The 15,642-nt window shown below is 43.1% G+C and overlaps 1 protein-coding gene across 8 annotated transcripts in view; it reads left to right on the plus strand.

Annotated features, from left to right (window-relative positions):
- Nucleotides 1–15,642, plus strand: part of KALRN (kalirin RhoGEF kinase) — a 508,531-nt gene that overhangs the window by 404,569 nt on the left and 88,320 nt on the right. For 7 of the 8 annotated variants that reach the window (XM_039381881.1, XM_039381876.1, XM_039381887.1 and 4 more), the window contains exons 35-36: nt 3,495–3,524; nt 5,128–5,374. In XM_039381881.1, coding sequence (XP_039237815.1) covers nt 3,495–3,524; nt 5,128–5,374 — 277 coding nt within the window. The remainder of the gene's footprint in view (nt 1–3,494; nt 3,525–5,127; nt 5,375–15,642) is intronic. The other variant, XM_039381883.1, reaches the window with a different exon arrangement.

A 15,642-nucleotide genomic window follows, 5' to 3' on the forward strand; every position in this document is an offset into this window, starting at 1 on the left:
AAGCTCTTGATAAAAATGCAAATCCCATTCTTGCTCCTACTGCCTCTCTCACCCTCTTGAAATAGGCTGTTTATGGTGACTAAATGCTTCTATCCAAAACTGGCTTTCATCCAAAACCAGATGGGCAGAAAGCCTAAAAGCAACAGAAAACTAGCAATTTATATTAGGCCACAGTGCTGCACCACACAGGATGCTTTGTTTAAACTAGCAGAGCTCTGTGTGCTATTCAATAGATGTAAATAACCAGCTAGTGTGGATTTCTGCAACAATGTTGGCATATTTCAAAATACTTAAACAGACTTCAGACATGCACCTCCCAAATACCTGCTCACCCTATTACAGAGCTAATTGTTCCCACTTTACTTTCAACTGGAGTGGATTTAGTACCACTTAAAATCTATTTTAGAGAGAAGGAAGGACAGCCTGTGACCTGATAGGTATTTTCTGTCTGCAGCATGATGAAAAATATGCCTCTGGTGTTCAGCCTTACTTCCTCTGGCTGCTGCTTTGTGGCTGAAAACTAAACAGGTGCAGCAGTGGCCATGAACACACACTGTGATTCAGGAAATACCATCTCATGGTAATTTTGCACTAACCAGTACCTGCTGGTCCCTGGAGCTGAGCTGGCTCCTTCACTTGGAGCACCCTGGCTGCCTCTGCAGCAGGGTATGACTGGTTCCTGGGATCATTTTGGTTGCTTGCACTTCACCCTCCTGCAGCTGATGGGCACTCAGTTGGGTGTTCCCAGAAGCAAAAAGGTTCATGTGAGTGACAGAGCTCGTTCACCAGGGTCGGTGTCTGACGTAAACTGCTCACATCGATGCTCTGAGGTGTGTGAGCAGTGTCCTGCAGCAGAGGAGAGTTGTCAATGGTGTGGTTGGGACCCTGCCTGCACTGGTGACATAGGGCACAGCTCCATTCTAGCTCAGCTTTGACCTGTGGTAGAACATCCTCATGAAACACTTACATGCCGAATGCACGGTGATGCTTTCTAACCCAGGAACATGTGAAGGCAGAGGACGGGAGATGTTTTGCTGATGGCAGGTACTGTGGAGGCAGGCTGGGGCTGCTGCTGGCTTCTTTCAGGGCATACGGCTCCAGACTGCCTGGGGCCCTCTTGCTTCCTCATTACATTTTGCTACTTGCTTCTTCCATTTCCTTTCTTCCCGATTTTAAGGCTGTTGCTTGCTGTGCAATTCATTAGATCTGTCCCTGTGTCAGATCTTTCAGTTATGCCTTGTGCTCTGCAAAGGCATGTTGCATTGTTATTTTTATGTGTCTCACCAATCTTGTTGTGCCATATACAGATTAGGGTGCTGTCTGGGTTTTAAATATATCCAGTCAGTGGCTTTAATGGTGGTTTTAATCACAGGAATAATAAAAGTGAACGTTACATGTTAAAATATGAAGCCATTTACCTGTGAAGTTCAATCTTAAGGGCATTCTCTATTTTCTTTCTCTTTCCAAAACAAATGCAATATGTGTGAAAAACTCGCAGCCTATCTGTATTCCTATTTGTGTGCTCCAACATAGAGAGAAGCATGATGCACTTCTCTGAGACTGGAAAATTACTCCCTAAAAACAAATTAAGTAACTAATGGCTTGAGCGATCACTTCATAGGTGAAAGGATTTCTGTCATCGGGAATCAGATGTATTTGCATTATTCCTCAGTGGCTTACAAATTGTGTATGTATTAGTATATTGTAAGTTTTCTAGAGAGATTACTTTGCTGTGGGCTAATTTGGTAAGTAAATGTTCTTTGTGGTGTGGTGGTCTGTAAGACACAGAACAGGCCTGAGAAACACTTGGAAGGCCTTGGGCAAAAGGAGGGAGCTCCTTTTCTGTTCTTTGCAGGTGGCACCTAAAAATGATCTATGGGCCCCTACCTGAGCTAACTGCTTGTACCTACTACCTGCACCTACCTGTAAAACAGAAACTGCTTAATTCCACCTGCCAAAGATGGGCTCTTTCCCAGAAAATGTGTTATTTTAGCGCTGGCTCAAGTGGTGAGTTGGAGCATACAGAAACCCCTGATCCACAGTTTCATTCAGAGGATGCTGGAGGAGCAGATAATATAAATTCATACCGCTTCCAGGAAGCTGAGGGAGGTTGGCTCCCTCTCTCACACATCAAAGGTATGCTTCTAAAGCCAGGGGGGTGAATGTCTCCCCTGCTGAGGAAGAGCTTGATCACATCAGGTGCCAAGCAGCTCCTACAGGGGACGATTACTTCCAGTTCTCATTATTTTAAATTGCTATTTTTAATGAGTCAGAGCAAACAGGCTCACAGGGCTGGATGGTACCTGAAGGTCATGGGGCACACCTGCATCCTCTGGGATAGTGTTTACAGGTGTTGCCCAAATTGAAGCATCTGTTTGTGTCACAGATGTTTAGTTATTTCAGAAGGTCTGTTAGGTTGGCTGCCACTCAGGCCCCAGTGAGGAGGGCAGAATCACAGGCATGGAGCAGGCAGCTGCTTAGGGCAGCACTTCCCAGGCGGATGCTCCCTAGGAAATGTTTTGTTAGCCCCAAACTGCCCCAAGTGCTGTTTTGACCAGCCTTTTCCCCTGGATTATTGCAGGGCTGTTTCACGTTTCCTTCCTAAGCAATAAAAATTACTTATGTTTCAAAATTCAATTTGAACCATCTGAAGAAAATTTTTTAATATTCTGTAACATCCTCTGCCTTTATTATTGAAAGCAGTGAGTCTTGGGATCCTGTCTGAACCAGCTCCTTCATGCCCAGACACTGCACCTCATCCTTAGATAAGCACATTGAAGACAAGCGAGAGTTAATTCTTTATAGCAAAATTCGCTTGCTGTGTGATGGCAAACACGGACACCTAGTGGTACTGGGGGACAGGGCATGGAAATGCTCTAAATAGCTCTGTGGGTGATAAGTTGATATAGCAGAGTATTTGTTCACATTTTCCCCTAAAAGAAGGAGAGACTTGATTATTTTCAGAGAAGATATGATAGATGGCATAATTTGGGGGACAGAAAATTTACCTAGCAAGAAATAGTGAAAGAGTTAAGGGGAAATTCATCACATTTGGTGAAATTTGTCTGTGTATTTAGCAAGAAGTAATCAGTTTTTTTCTTGTGTCTTAAATATCCCACGCCATACAAAATCAGATATCATATTGGATCAAGAAGATTTCATACTCCCCAAATTAGTCCATAGCAAAGAAACCTCAGCAAATGTCACAGCAATATCTTATTCTTACCATACCTGTGAATGTCTGTACTCCAGTTATGTGGAGATTATGTCAGTGTGACAAGAGGTTGGTTTGCTGATAAACTGCCCAAATAGGTGCTAAAATGATCTCTTGTGTGCTTTCATCAACCCACTGAGCTCTTTCTGTCGGGATTAATGCCAGCAGTTTGTTTGAATGGCCTCAAACAGCTGCCGTGGTTTGTTTTGGTTTGTTTTTTTTCTATTTATTTACAAATAATCTTTCAGAGAAATATTTCCTTCTTCTTCCCCAAATCTAGCATTTCGTCTACGGCAGAGACACAGGACAGGTGAGAACCAGTCCTTGTCCACTGACCCCTTTCTGTAACTGTGAATATCACCCCTGTGAATCATCACAACTGTGAATCCCACTGTGAGTGGGATTTCTCTCACATCTGCATTGGACACACAAACCCCTATCCCACTGAGTGGGGAGACAGGCTGTTCCCATGGGAGTGTGTATTCAGGGCTGCTTGGGCTAAGATAAGGGATTTTGAATACCAGCTGAAGAATAAAGTTTGTAGAGATGAATGTGATCTCCTCAAGGGTTCCCCCATTCAAGCTGATAAGCAGACCCCAGTTTTCACTGATTTTGCATCTTACAAGATTTATTCTAATTCAGTTGGATTGACAAGTTGTTCCTTTAAAAATATTGCATGTTATCCTTTGTTTTAGCTTCATATCCTAAGAAAATTAGGTTTATGGTATTATTCTGTTTTAAATCAGCTTGTTTACTATTCTCATCTTAATAACTTTTGGATCAGTGAACTAATTTCCATCAAAATTTCTACCAAGTGTGACACTGGAATAAGGACCTCAAAGATCTATGGATACTTCAGGGCAGTAGGCAGCATGTAGGACAAAGAAGGAGGGCCCCTAACGACGGGCAGACAGCAAGAAATCCACATTGCAGAGGAGCATTACAAAAGATTCCTCATGCCAGAAAACTTAGATTTGTTCTCACACCTTTTTAGACACGCGAGAATCCAACTCTGAGATCCAAATCTGTAAAAAGCCCAAACTTTGTTAAAAACAAGCTTGTGCAATCCCTTCTTCTGTTTTGCTCTGCTGTATGCACAAGTGCTTATATATCCAGTCTCTGGTTATAGAGAGACTGTGATTACACAGAGACCAGAATTGTTCGTCCAGAGTCACAGGGTGTGAGGCTGAAGGAAAGCAGCAGGTTGCCAGTGCTCAGTACGGAAGTAAGATGATACATTTATTCTTAGGTACAAATCCTGGAAGTCAGCATATAATCAATCACTCTGTGTTTATATATTTACACCTCTGGGTTCCATCAGAAAGCATGGGAGGAGCTTTTCTGATCTGCCCCCTCAGGATTTCCTAGTCTCCCAAGAGGTCCCTAGAGCAAGACAGGGGAGATGAGGGTATGTTTCTTGTCTTGCAAGAAAAGAGAAGCTGTTTCCTCACTGCACTGGTGGCGTGTGGGAATGTGTCTAGGTCAAGCTGTAGAGGGGCAAGCTGGAATTTGTCCTGCCCTGAGGCACAGCACTGAGGCAGCCTGGGCTATTGCCCTTCTAGAAAGTCACCCCAGAAACTAAAGCAACACAAAAAAACCCAGGGTTTCTGATGGACACTCACAGCTAGAAAATTCATAGCTCGAAAATTCCCCCACAGCTAGCATTCAGAAGGTTAGTGGGTGGGTAGCTTTGGTGTCTCACTTCAGCCCAGGAAAATCAATAAGAAGTAAAGGAAACCAGGGCCACAACATGTTGAACTTTGACAAAAGAAATTATTAACTTGGCTTCTAAGGAATACAAGTCCTGTCTTTGCCAGTGTAAATATGATGCAAAGATGATTGCTTTCATCCTACCTCCTCTAACGTCTATTCCTTTTCTTTTTTTTTTTTTTTTTTCTGTTGACCCTGGGCAGTTGTCTGGAGGGTGTGAACTAACTGTGGTGCTCCAGGACTTCACAGCAGGCCACAGCAGCGAGCTGAGCATTCAGGTGGGGCAGACAGTGGAGCTGCTGGAGAGGCCGAGTGAAAGGCCAGGCTGGTGTTTGGTCCGGACCACAGAGCGGAGCCCACCTCAGGAGGGTCTGGTCCCCAGCAGCGCTCTCTGCATTTCCCATTCCCGCAGCAGTGTGGAGATGGATTGTTTCTTCCCTTCAGGAAAAGGTAGGCAACAGTCTGACAGGTTTGAGACTGTTTTGGATTTTCCCTTTTGTATCATGTAAGTGCAAAGCTGTTTGGGCTGCTCCTGCAGTTGGCATGGGTAAAAGGCTGTTCAGTCATTGGTGAGTTTTGTTCCCAGGTCTCTGTGAATGGCCACAGCACAAGCCTGACTCCATGTCCATGAATCAATGTTTGTACGTGTGCGTCTTCTGCTATGTGGTAGTCATTATTGTCTTGAGAATATGGATAAAAATAAGACCTTTAAACAACAAAGGGACTGTTTCAGTGCCTAATGGCCTACTGGGAGGGGAAGTCATGCTGTATATATACCCAGGATGCCCCAAATTGTGGATATGTGATTTTATGAGTGCCACAGTGCACACCAGTTCATGTTCTTTTAGTATAACCCTACTGCCTGTCTGTAACTGCAAAGAGGCCACCAGTGAGTACTGGTACACACTACTGCCTTTTGAACTGGAGACATTGTGTGTAATGGCACAGTAAAATGGGGAAAGAATACAATTAGTGTGGAACAAAACACATCCCTGGTATTGTCCTGAGAGCTTGGGCTTCACGTGCAATGAATGGTGAAACACTGTCTCTGTGATGTCTGTGGCCTCTTTAGTCGACGTTCTGTTCTGAGCAATGTGTGTCCCACGTATAGCATCCATGCAGCCAGGCTTAGGAGACGCTCCAGACTGATAGACCAGAACTGGTTCAGCTCAGTGTGGCCAGAGCAGGTCTCCTTTTGGCTGTGACCCCACTTCTGGCCATGCGCAACGCAAGGAAGGTCCAGATAGGAAAGGCTCGTATCATCCCAACTTGAAGCCTCCAACCTGAACTGGCTTTTTAAATTTTTTTTCCCCATCTGCATTAAGAGAAATAGAATTTGAATCATTGTTGCTTGAGCAAGTTAAGCTTGGTGGTTTTGTTTGTTTGGAGAAAAAGCACTGAAGCTGAGCTGTAGTCTGTCCTCGTTCCCTGCCTGCCCTCCCACTGCGGAGGCTGGGAGTGGGACACATGCCCAGGACAGAGCAGCACTGTAGGACCAGGGTCTGCTATCAGACTTTCCCTTAAAGAGGCATCTGAGCCAAATCCGGGGGAGGAGAGCTCAGCTCCTTCTCTCAGATTCGATGCCCTCAGCTGTCAGCTCTGTTTGTGGTGTGAACTGCAAACTCCTCACGCACCTCTTAGACCCACTGCCACCTCTCTTGCTTGTCACATGCCCAGGGTCCTGCCCTGCTGCTGCTGCCACAAGAGCCTGTCCTGGTCTGCAGCTCTCCACTGAGAAGTGCTACAGTTGCTTACATGCAAATTAAATCTGGGAATAAATGGAAAGGTAAAACTGAGAGTCAGCCTGGCCTGTGTAAGAGCAGTCACTGCCTGGCATGACTCACAGGAGGCCAGGGACATGTCTGCTGGGTGCGTGGTCCAGCAGTCAGGCTTGTGGCCTCTGCTGAAGGACACTTCACTGGGTGACACCACTCAAACTTCATATTATGTCCACCAGGTTGTAGAGCTTTTGCTTAAATGAAATATATCTAAAAATTGTGAGAGTAGGCTGTGGAAAGGGAGGCAGGAAATCCTGAGGATGGAGACAGGGTGGTGCAGGGGCTGGAGGCTGGCAGGGGACATGGGAACTCTGCTTTTGCCATGATTGCATGAGCTCCAGGGCACAATTGCACCACAGGTATGGCAGGATGGGCACAGTGCTGGGCTGCGGCTGGAGGTCCAGATCTGACTTCCAGATGCCTGGAAGCCACCACGCTGTGTCAGCAGAGCACTGAACCTTTGCTAGCACGTTTTGCCTGCCTGTGGGCAGGTTCTCTCACCTGACATGCTGCCACAGCTTCCAGGTTGGAGCTCGCTCTTGGCCCTGCATCTCTAAACAGCTGCCAAGTGAGTCTGGGGACAGCTGGCTCCAGCCGTGTATTCATGGCCTTTATTTCCTTATACCTCTTTCCCCCTTGGCCTCAGTTTTCTTCCTGCACATACCAAAGCTGTATCAGGGAGCCTCAGTATTAATGGGATCTCCAGAAGTGCAGCTAGAAATAATAAAAATAACCACCCTATCCACTATTTTGGCTAGAGTACAGCAAATAGGCTGTGTCTAATCAGTTCTCCCTCTATTAGGAAAACAGGAAGTTGTTTAAACTGAATGAACAGATGCTGGGAATAAAGAAAGAGGGGTAAGTTTAAAGGGGGAAATGCAGTAGCTGCTGAAAGAGCCTGCTGGTCTTATGAGATGCTGGAAAGATTAGCATGATAAAGGGCTTCTGACTATTCAGGGTTATGCCCTTCTCTGCTTCCAGGAGCTTTAGGCACAAGTTGGATATAGAATTCCTTGATCCAGGCTTCCAAAATTTCTGGCCTTTCTCAACAACCCAGAACAAAGGCTGGCACATCTTACATCAACATTAATGGTGTTCCCAGTCTGCTTCAATTATGTAAACATACACAGTGGCAGGAAAACAGGTTAACAGCTGAATTTTGCTTGCAATTACCAAGACACATAATTCTTTGCTTTTACAAGCACTGTAATTTCAAGAACAGAAAGTACCTACACTCAAAACTTAACATTTCTAATAATAGAATTTGCCATCTATTTTAGAAACATGCAGAGTTTTGCCAAGTATCAAAACATAGTTACATCTGCATAGAGGGAAATGGCAAATTACTCTGTTTTGTCCTATTATGAGTTATTGTGGAGTGTAAATGTAAATTGTGGCTTAGAGAAGCTACCTACTATCCTTAACGTGCAAGAGTAAGGAAAGTAATATGTCAGCCAACATCTGAACGTATAGAGACTTAACAGATTCGGTGGGATCACCAGGACATTTTGTAAAGCATCAGTGCAAGTCCTCATCAAGCTTTTTTAAACAGTCTAACCAAAAGCCACTGGAAATGCAAAACCAAAGTTCACAACTGAACATGTGCTCTGGGTCTTCCTCACTCTTTTACACCTCCTTTGAAAATAGGTGGTGAATTAACATAAAATAGTGCAAAAGGAAAAATGTGGTGTCAACAGAACAGAACAAACCTAGAAGAGAACACTTACTACCTTTTGTAATGAAATATCTGTACAGATCTCTCTTATTGATCAGTAAAAGTACAGAGACTGTAAGGACTGGCCTGCCAGCCTTCTGTCTGACTCCTGACTGTGTTCCTTTGGAGGATACACACAAGTATCCTCCTGCCTGTCCTTCCTTTCCGATGATCTGACAGTGTTTGCAATTACCCTCTATAGAAAGGCAAACAGATTTCTGGAATTAACCTTTTGCAAGTGATTTACAGATGATTGAGTAAAAGGAACTCTGCAGTCTCTGTTACTGTACTCCAGAATCTGCAGGATGTTTTTTTTTCTGACTAGCATCCCTAGGAAGGAAAAAGAAAGATCTGTGATACCAGCAATGAAGCTCTGTTTGAACTATCCCACATGACTAATTACAGGAAAGCTGTGACTTTTATTTCTTTTATTTCTCTTTTACCCTATAATTGAGGTCTAAAGTATTAAGCTATACATTTCAAATTAAGAGAGCAATCCACTTGGATAGAAAGCAGCATCATGATCTAGCCAATATTCATTAAGCATGTTGCCACAAGCATATTCCTGGTGTCAAACTGTTAACTTTGAGTGATTCCAAATTTGAATTTGGCCCATGAAACTAATAGATGAAATCTTGATCATAAAAGTTTTTGTCTTATGACCCCTTACATAGCATTTTTCTTCTAAGATCAAATACACAGAATATTTCAAAGAAAAATAAAGGTTAGTTCTTGCAGTAATTTTAAGCAACCTCCATCACAAAAAGAAAGCCTTAAAAAAAAGGTAGAGTTTCATGGCACTTGTTTTGGATTGATGATATGTGAAAGGAGGGTCCCATTCAGGGCCTCAGACCAGATCCTGCCCACAGGATGCTTGTGTCTGGTGCATATCTCTGGAGGAGATAAGGAATATATTTTTTTAAGATGCTATGCAAACATCTTGCTGTGCAGGCAGACGGCCACCTAACAGCAGGGCTTTGGTGGCAGTGGTGGGTCCTTGTAACAGAGCAAACAGAAAAATAGTTGGATCTCTTTCAGCTAAAGAGGGAACACAGATCTTGCAGGGCATATGTTAGCAGGGTGAGCATCTTGCCTGCACTTCCCACATGAGTCACTTTGGCCTGATCCGTCAGCTGGGAGAGCACCAGACTTTGGGCAGGAGGAGCAGGAGTTTCGGTGCTGTGCAGGTCACAGCTTATGCATTTGGAGGGTCTCCTACCCAATCCTACAGCCAGAGAGAGCCTGTGGCTGGGAGGTGCAATGGCAGGCTGGGCTGTGGCAGAAGGAAGCAGAATAAGGATTTAACCTAGTGAGAAGGGTGGTATCAATGAAAAAGAGATCACACTGAGACTTGAAGTTTTGTAACTTCTCCTCGTGGGAAAGACCAGATCGTTTAATGCTTTAGTGTGCAAAGCTGGTCAGGGTAATCCGGCTCGAGTTGCATTTAAAGTCTCTTTCCTTCAGTTACTGATCTCAGAAGAAGCATCTGTGTAGGGAAAAGCATTATTGTTTCTTCCCACGTCTCTTTTTAAGAACATCTTGGATTTTAGTGCGGGAAAAGAGTCTAGGTTGCTTTTATTGTATCCCTGTTCCTGTTGAGTATTAAATTGCGATCTGCTTTGGCTCACGCATTTTCTCTGTTGTGTTTTAAACAATCTCTGTTGCAAACATATTCCATGGTAATGATTCCTGATGTCCCAGGGGAGCTGTGTGAGGACGATTCAAAAGTTTTAGTGTACTGCATTAAACCTTCATTTGTCCTTGTAGAGGCCGAGAAATTGTTTTTGTTTTTGAAAGTCTTAATGAAGAGCAGTCGATTAAAATGTTTGCAAGGCTCTGAACTAAAGGAAATATTTCATTAGGTAACACAGTTGATATAACTGTTACATAAACAGGTCGTGGGGTTTCTATTAAACAATGTTCAGGCTCCCATTGTCAATATAAATATGCAATATTTAAATTAAAAAACAAACCCTCACCTCTGTTCTTATTACTGCTCCAACAAGGGTGTTCAGAGTCAAAATTTCATAGTATAGGCTGTCTTTCAAGAGAGGTCACGTGGAGCCCTTCTGCTGGCATTTAGTGCCTCCCTGTTACAAGTTCAGGACATAACTTATGAAGAAAAATCACATCAGGAAAGTTTTTGCCGCATTTTCACTCCTTTTCAATTCTGATAGAGCAGCTGGAAACAAGCCGGTCAGCCAGCATGGTGTGACATGGCAGCTCTCTGTGGGCTGGCACCAAGGCCTGCCGTAGCCCAGCTCAGGACTACTGCTCTGCCTCAGTGTACGAATGTGGCTCTATGCAGTTGTGAAAGGAATGGGAAAAGAAAGACAAAAGAACTCAAAACCACTTTGCTATTTCAGTCAGGTCACCTTTTTCCTTTTTTTCTCTGCTGTGTCTCCCTCCTCTCTCTCTTCAAACAATGTCCATCTATCTTCACTTTCATGGCCCTTCACAGTTTCTCCCCACCATATCACTGCTTTCTACCTCAGTGGGCAATGCCTGCCCCAGAGCTGGAGAGCCGATGATGCCTCACTCCCCGACCTACTGGTATATTTTGATCCCAGACCTCTGTGCTTTCTCCTTCTTCAAAGTCCCTCTGCAGAAGAACTCAGACACTCATAAAGTGTCCATGCTTGGAGTTATCCATGTTTATACCTTCTCCTGGACTCTATTATCTCCTAAACAATAAAAAAATGAACAAATATTCAGCAACAGTTGGCAATACGGGTGATGAGATCTGATTCTCATTGTGTCTAAGGGGTAGGCCAAGTTGAGGCTGAGAGGATGAGCCATACCTGTGTAGGGATATTCATGTCACTATACCTGTAGCTCTACCAGAGATTTTACCTGTTGGGCACATCAGAAAAACAAAACTATACTGACAAATCCTTGCCTAGTCAACCCTAAGAGGCAGTGTCAGTCCAAGCACTACCTGAGTAAGTAAGCTGGACACAGCCTGACCAAGCATGGGAAACATGTGGACACAGATTGTATGCAGGCTGTTGGAGCCATGCTCTCATGGCTTGTGAACAGCCCTATTTCTCTGATGTGGTATTTCTGTGTCATGATTTTTTCTTGTTTTCAGTATGGCATCACCAGATATTAACATCTACATTCAGCCATGTGGACTTGTTTAGGACATACCAGGTACCACTAAAATCAATAATGCTTATTGCTTCAGCTGCTTTGTTATCTAATCAAAGCAAAAGGCCTCCAGTGCTCTACCTGAGACTTTATTTTTGTGGAGAAGTGCAATTTTGATGAATGCTTTGATAAAACAGGAAAGGCTATTTTGGGGGAAGTTGCTTTGCTTTTGTACGGTGGATTTTTATTATTTTAAACACAGGAGTCTTTGTTTAAAAGAGAGAAGGCCTGCAACTTTTCTTGTTTACTTTGCCTTTGCTTCCCCTTCTGACAGGGGGTAAAATATATCCACCTAGTCCCCTGACAGCTTAATCCCAAATTTCAATGTACAGTGTCTGTGCTGGTTTTATCACTGGGAAAACAAACAAACAAACAAAACCAAACAAACCAAAAACCCAAAACAAACGAACGAAAAACTGGAGGGAATTTAAAATGCTATGGCACACTGAGCTCACCAAGAATGCCAAAGGGTTCAGCACTTGGTCTGACAAAGACACTGGCGAGAAACTCAGTAGTGGGACTGAGGGCAGGGGAAGATGGATCTCAGCTCCAAAGAGGCTTTCTCTTATGGCCTCTCTGAACCTGTTTCCTCTCTTGCTTTTTTTTGCTCTTGCCTTATTTCTGTCTGTCAGAAGTGTTGAGAACAATACTCAGGTAGATATGGCTAAGCATTTTAAGGTGAGACAGAGAAGGAGAACTGAGTTGCCAAAACATAACCATGCATTCTCCCAACTCTTTGACGTTTCTCTAAAACTGTCACATCCTGCTGAAGTTTTCTTGTAAAGTCATTGTTGGAAGGCATTTTCATTCTTCCCCACAGGGAAGAAAAGAACCACTTTTGCAGAGTCCCCCTCTTTGTCAGGCTCAGGACTGCAGTTCCTCACACAGCCTCTGTGGAAGCCCACCAGGTTAAGCCAACCCAGTTATGTCCCTCTTGCTGTCCTGCAGAGAAGTGAGAACCTCCCTCCTTGGCTGCAGCTCACAAAGGGAAGGTCCCAGCTGGTCCCTGTTGCTGGGACCTGGCTGCTTAGGTGAAGGGTGAGTGGGTGGCTGCAGCCCTCTCCTGACCCCACAAGCCGTCCAAGAGGGAACAGTCTGAGAGCACTTCAGCTGTGCATACCTGGACAAACAAGACTGCGTTGGTCCTTTTTTACCAACTTCAAAGATCCGGTGGAAAAGGGGTCTTTAATTTTTATTGCTTGCTTATTGATGTCCCAGCTGTTGCGACATCAACAAAGGCCAAAGACAGCTTTACTGAGTAAATACTATACTTTTAATTAATTGAGATAGTTTCCCAGGGTAATGTGGGCTGTGAAACATCCCATGTGGCCTAGGGAAGACCAGAGACATCTTCTATATAAAGGACTCTAAGCCAGTCCCCAGCTCTTCAGTGATCCCATCACATGCCTGTTCACAAAATGGCAGAGCTCAGCCTTCCGTTGTGTTCGCAGGATCAAAGCAGAGTGAGAGGCCTTTGAAGGGACTCCACAAATGGTGCTCACAGAGTCTGAGCAGTGGTCGTTGTACTAAGAAAGGACTTGGGCTCCTGCTGCGGTAATGAGGTTCAAGAGACCAGGTCAGGTATTATCTAAAGCACTCTGCACAGTTATCCAGGGAAGACACCTACTGAAAATGGTCTGAATATTCTTTTTATTAACTGCATAGGAACCTTACAGATGCCTCCTGTTTCTTCTCCTTGGAGCTGTGGTGCCTCAGTGCAGCGCAGACACCAGAACAAGCAGGCAGCATAGAGAGTTCATTTTGTACCACGAGGTTTTATACGAGCTCTGACCTAAAGCCAGCAGCCATAGCATCTCCATGCCTCCACCACACTAGTGAAAAACAAGCAGCCTGGAGGAAGGGTATAAAAATAGCTCCTTGAGTGAAATTTATTTCCTCTGTATTTAGTTGTGTGTCTTGAAATACATGTAGTGTGGTGGGAAGGGGGGAGTTGTTCTGTAGCGCTTGGCCCATCGAGTTAACAGGAAGGTCATCCTCAAAGATCAACGGGAGCATGTGCAGGACTTGTGTCTTGTGTTTCCTCTGAGGCCAGACTAAATTTAGCATTTTCACAGATGGACATTGAACCATAATCCATCTAGGGCTGTGGGGTGAAGAGTGGAATCTGCTTTTTTCTGTGTAACCGGCCTTAGTGCACCACTGTTCATTATTACCTCATGGTTTTCTGCCTTGCTCAATATTCTGTAACTTACTGCCTGATCCTTTTCCCTGAAATGTTTAAAGTTTGAGCATGAAGGAAAAATAAACTGCTGGTTCTGGGTTCATGCCTGACATCCCTACTAACTTAGTGTCAAACTGTAGGTGTATTTTTAACAGCACCATCACAAAGATTGAACCTATAACTGGTACTTGCAAGAATCGCAGTAACGCAAATACTAATGATTGATGATTTTGACTTACCTAAAATGTTGCCTCCCCACTCTTTTAGCTTCCAGACAGTTAAAGGGACTATTCCTAAACATAATATTTGCATCCTGCAACTCCTGTATACTGCTGGGCTGGTCCTTCCGTTGCTAATCTTAAACAAATATTTTATAAGCATGTTTTGAAGTGAACTACTTCTGCTAAAAACCCCATTTCCCTGACTGGTCTGAGCCAGAGATAGGCAAACTGTGAAGCAAAGCCCATATATATTAAATGATGTATTTCCAGTAATAGAAATTATGTTTCTGTGTATCTGCTTCAGCCCATTGCACAGATTTGATATATTGATCCTGGCATGAAAAGCCTGATTTTCCTGTCATTTACACAAGCATTTTTTCAGAGCACTTGTTCCCAGGTTACACATTTTGCAGAAAAGCCTGAAACAATGTCAACTTTGCTTAGTTCAGATTAATCCCAAATTTTAGAAAGTGGAATTATTGTTCTTGTCACTATGATGGTCTAAAAATCTAGAGCAGGAGGTCATTTATATAAATGTCAGTGTATCTTCTTCCATTCATATTAACTGGTCTTATAAATGATATTATCTCTTCTTAAAAATGTTGCCTTTAACTCCAGAATTTTATTTTTCTTTTCTTTAAGGCATAGTCTTTGACTACATTTTCCTTAAATCTGTTTAAATAGGCGTCTCACAGTTCAGAACAGGGTAACAGAGGTTAAACCATTCTTGTTCTTGGATATGCTAGGCATTTATTAAAAGATGCTATTTTACATATGTATTATATATTCTTCATAAATGCACTGAACAATTATTGATTCTGCAGGATTGAAAAGCAGTGAAATAAGTATTTTTATTTTTTTCTTTCCAAAGTTTGCAAAATACAAATTAAATTTTACACAGCATAAAAATAGAGATAATTGCTTGCATATTGCAGGAAAGATTGGGATGGCCTCCAGCCTCACTAAAGGTGTGCCTTCCAACAGAAACAATAATCATACACTTCACATAATAAAGCAACCCTGACTTCTCTTAAGCAAGACAATTTGCAGTTCATGAGTGTTGGTGACTCCTGTTTTCATGGAGTGAACGCTCCATTTTTTTCACCAATAACATTAAACTGCCTGATGCCAAACTACAGGTCTTTTATTGTCCTTTTCTTTTGGAAGCCAAAAAGATTACAAGTTCTAAAGTAGCACCCAGTGTTCATATTTCAAGGACATTTTTCTATTTTCTACACTAGGGAGGAACACTGAAATCTTTGAACTCAAGAAACACTTCTAACAAGTATTTTTAGGTCTTCGTACATTTTAGTTTTACTTCTTTCAGACTGTATCCAGTTCTTTAGTTTGAAACTCTGTAGACTTCATGTATCTTCAGGATTTTAAGGTAATAGCTGTATTTTGCCAAGGAATACATACATACTCAATGTCCTTGGAAATCTATGGGAATTGCGTTTAGGTACTAGAGAACAGATTCTGGCTGTAAGAACCAAATGGCATTCTTCAGAAAAGCACTGAAGAATTTATTAACTCTGCAGGACTCTTACTCAGTGAAATAAGAACACTTTTCCTCTCACTAACTGCAGAAGTCAAATCAGGTTTCATGCAGTGTGAAGGAATCAGGGTGCTCTTGCTGCAGAGGAAGGACAATTTGACCTGTGAAAAACCTTCAT

The sequence above is a fragment of the Pipra filicauda genome, unplaced genomic scaffold, assembly GCF_003945595.2.
Source record: "Pipra filicauda isolate LSUMZ 115617 unplaced genomic scaffold, ASM394559v2 scaffold10_size6260569_pilon, whole genome shotgun sequence".
Lineage (NCBI taxonomy): Eukaryota > Metazoa > Chordata > Aves > Passeriformes > Pipridae > Pipra > Pipra filicauda.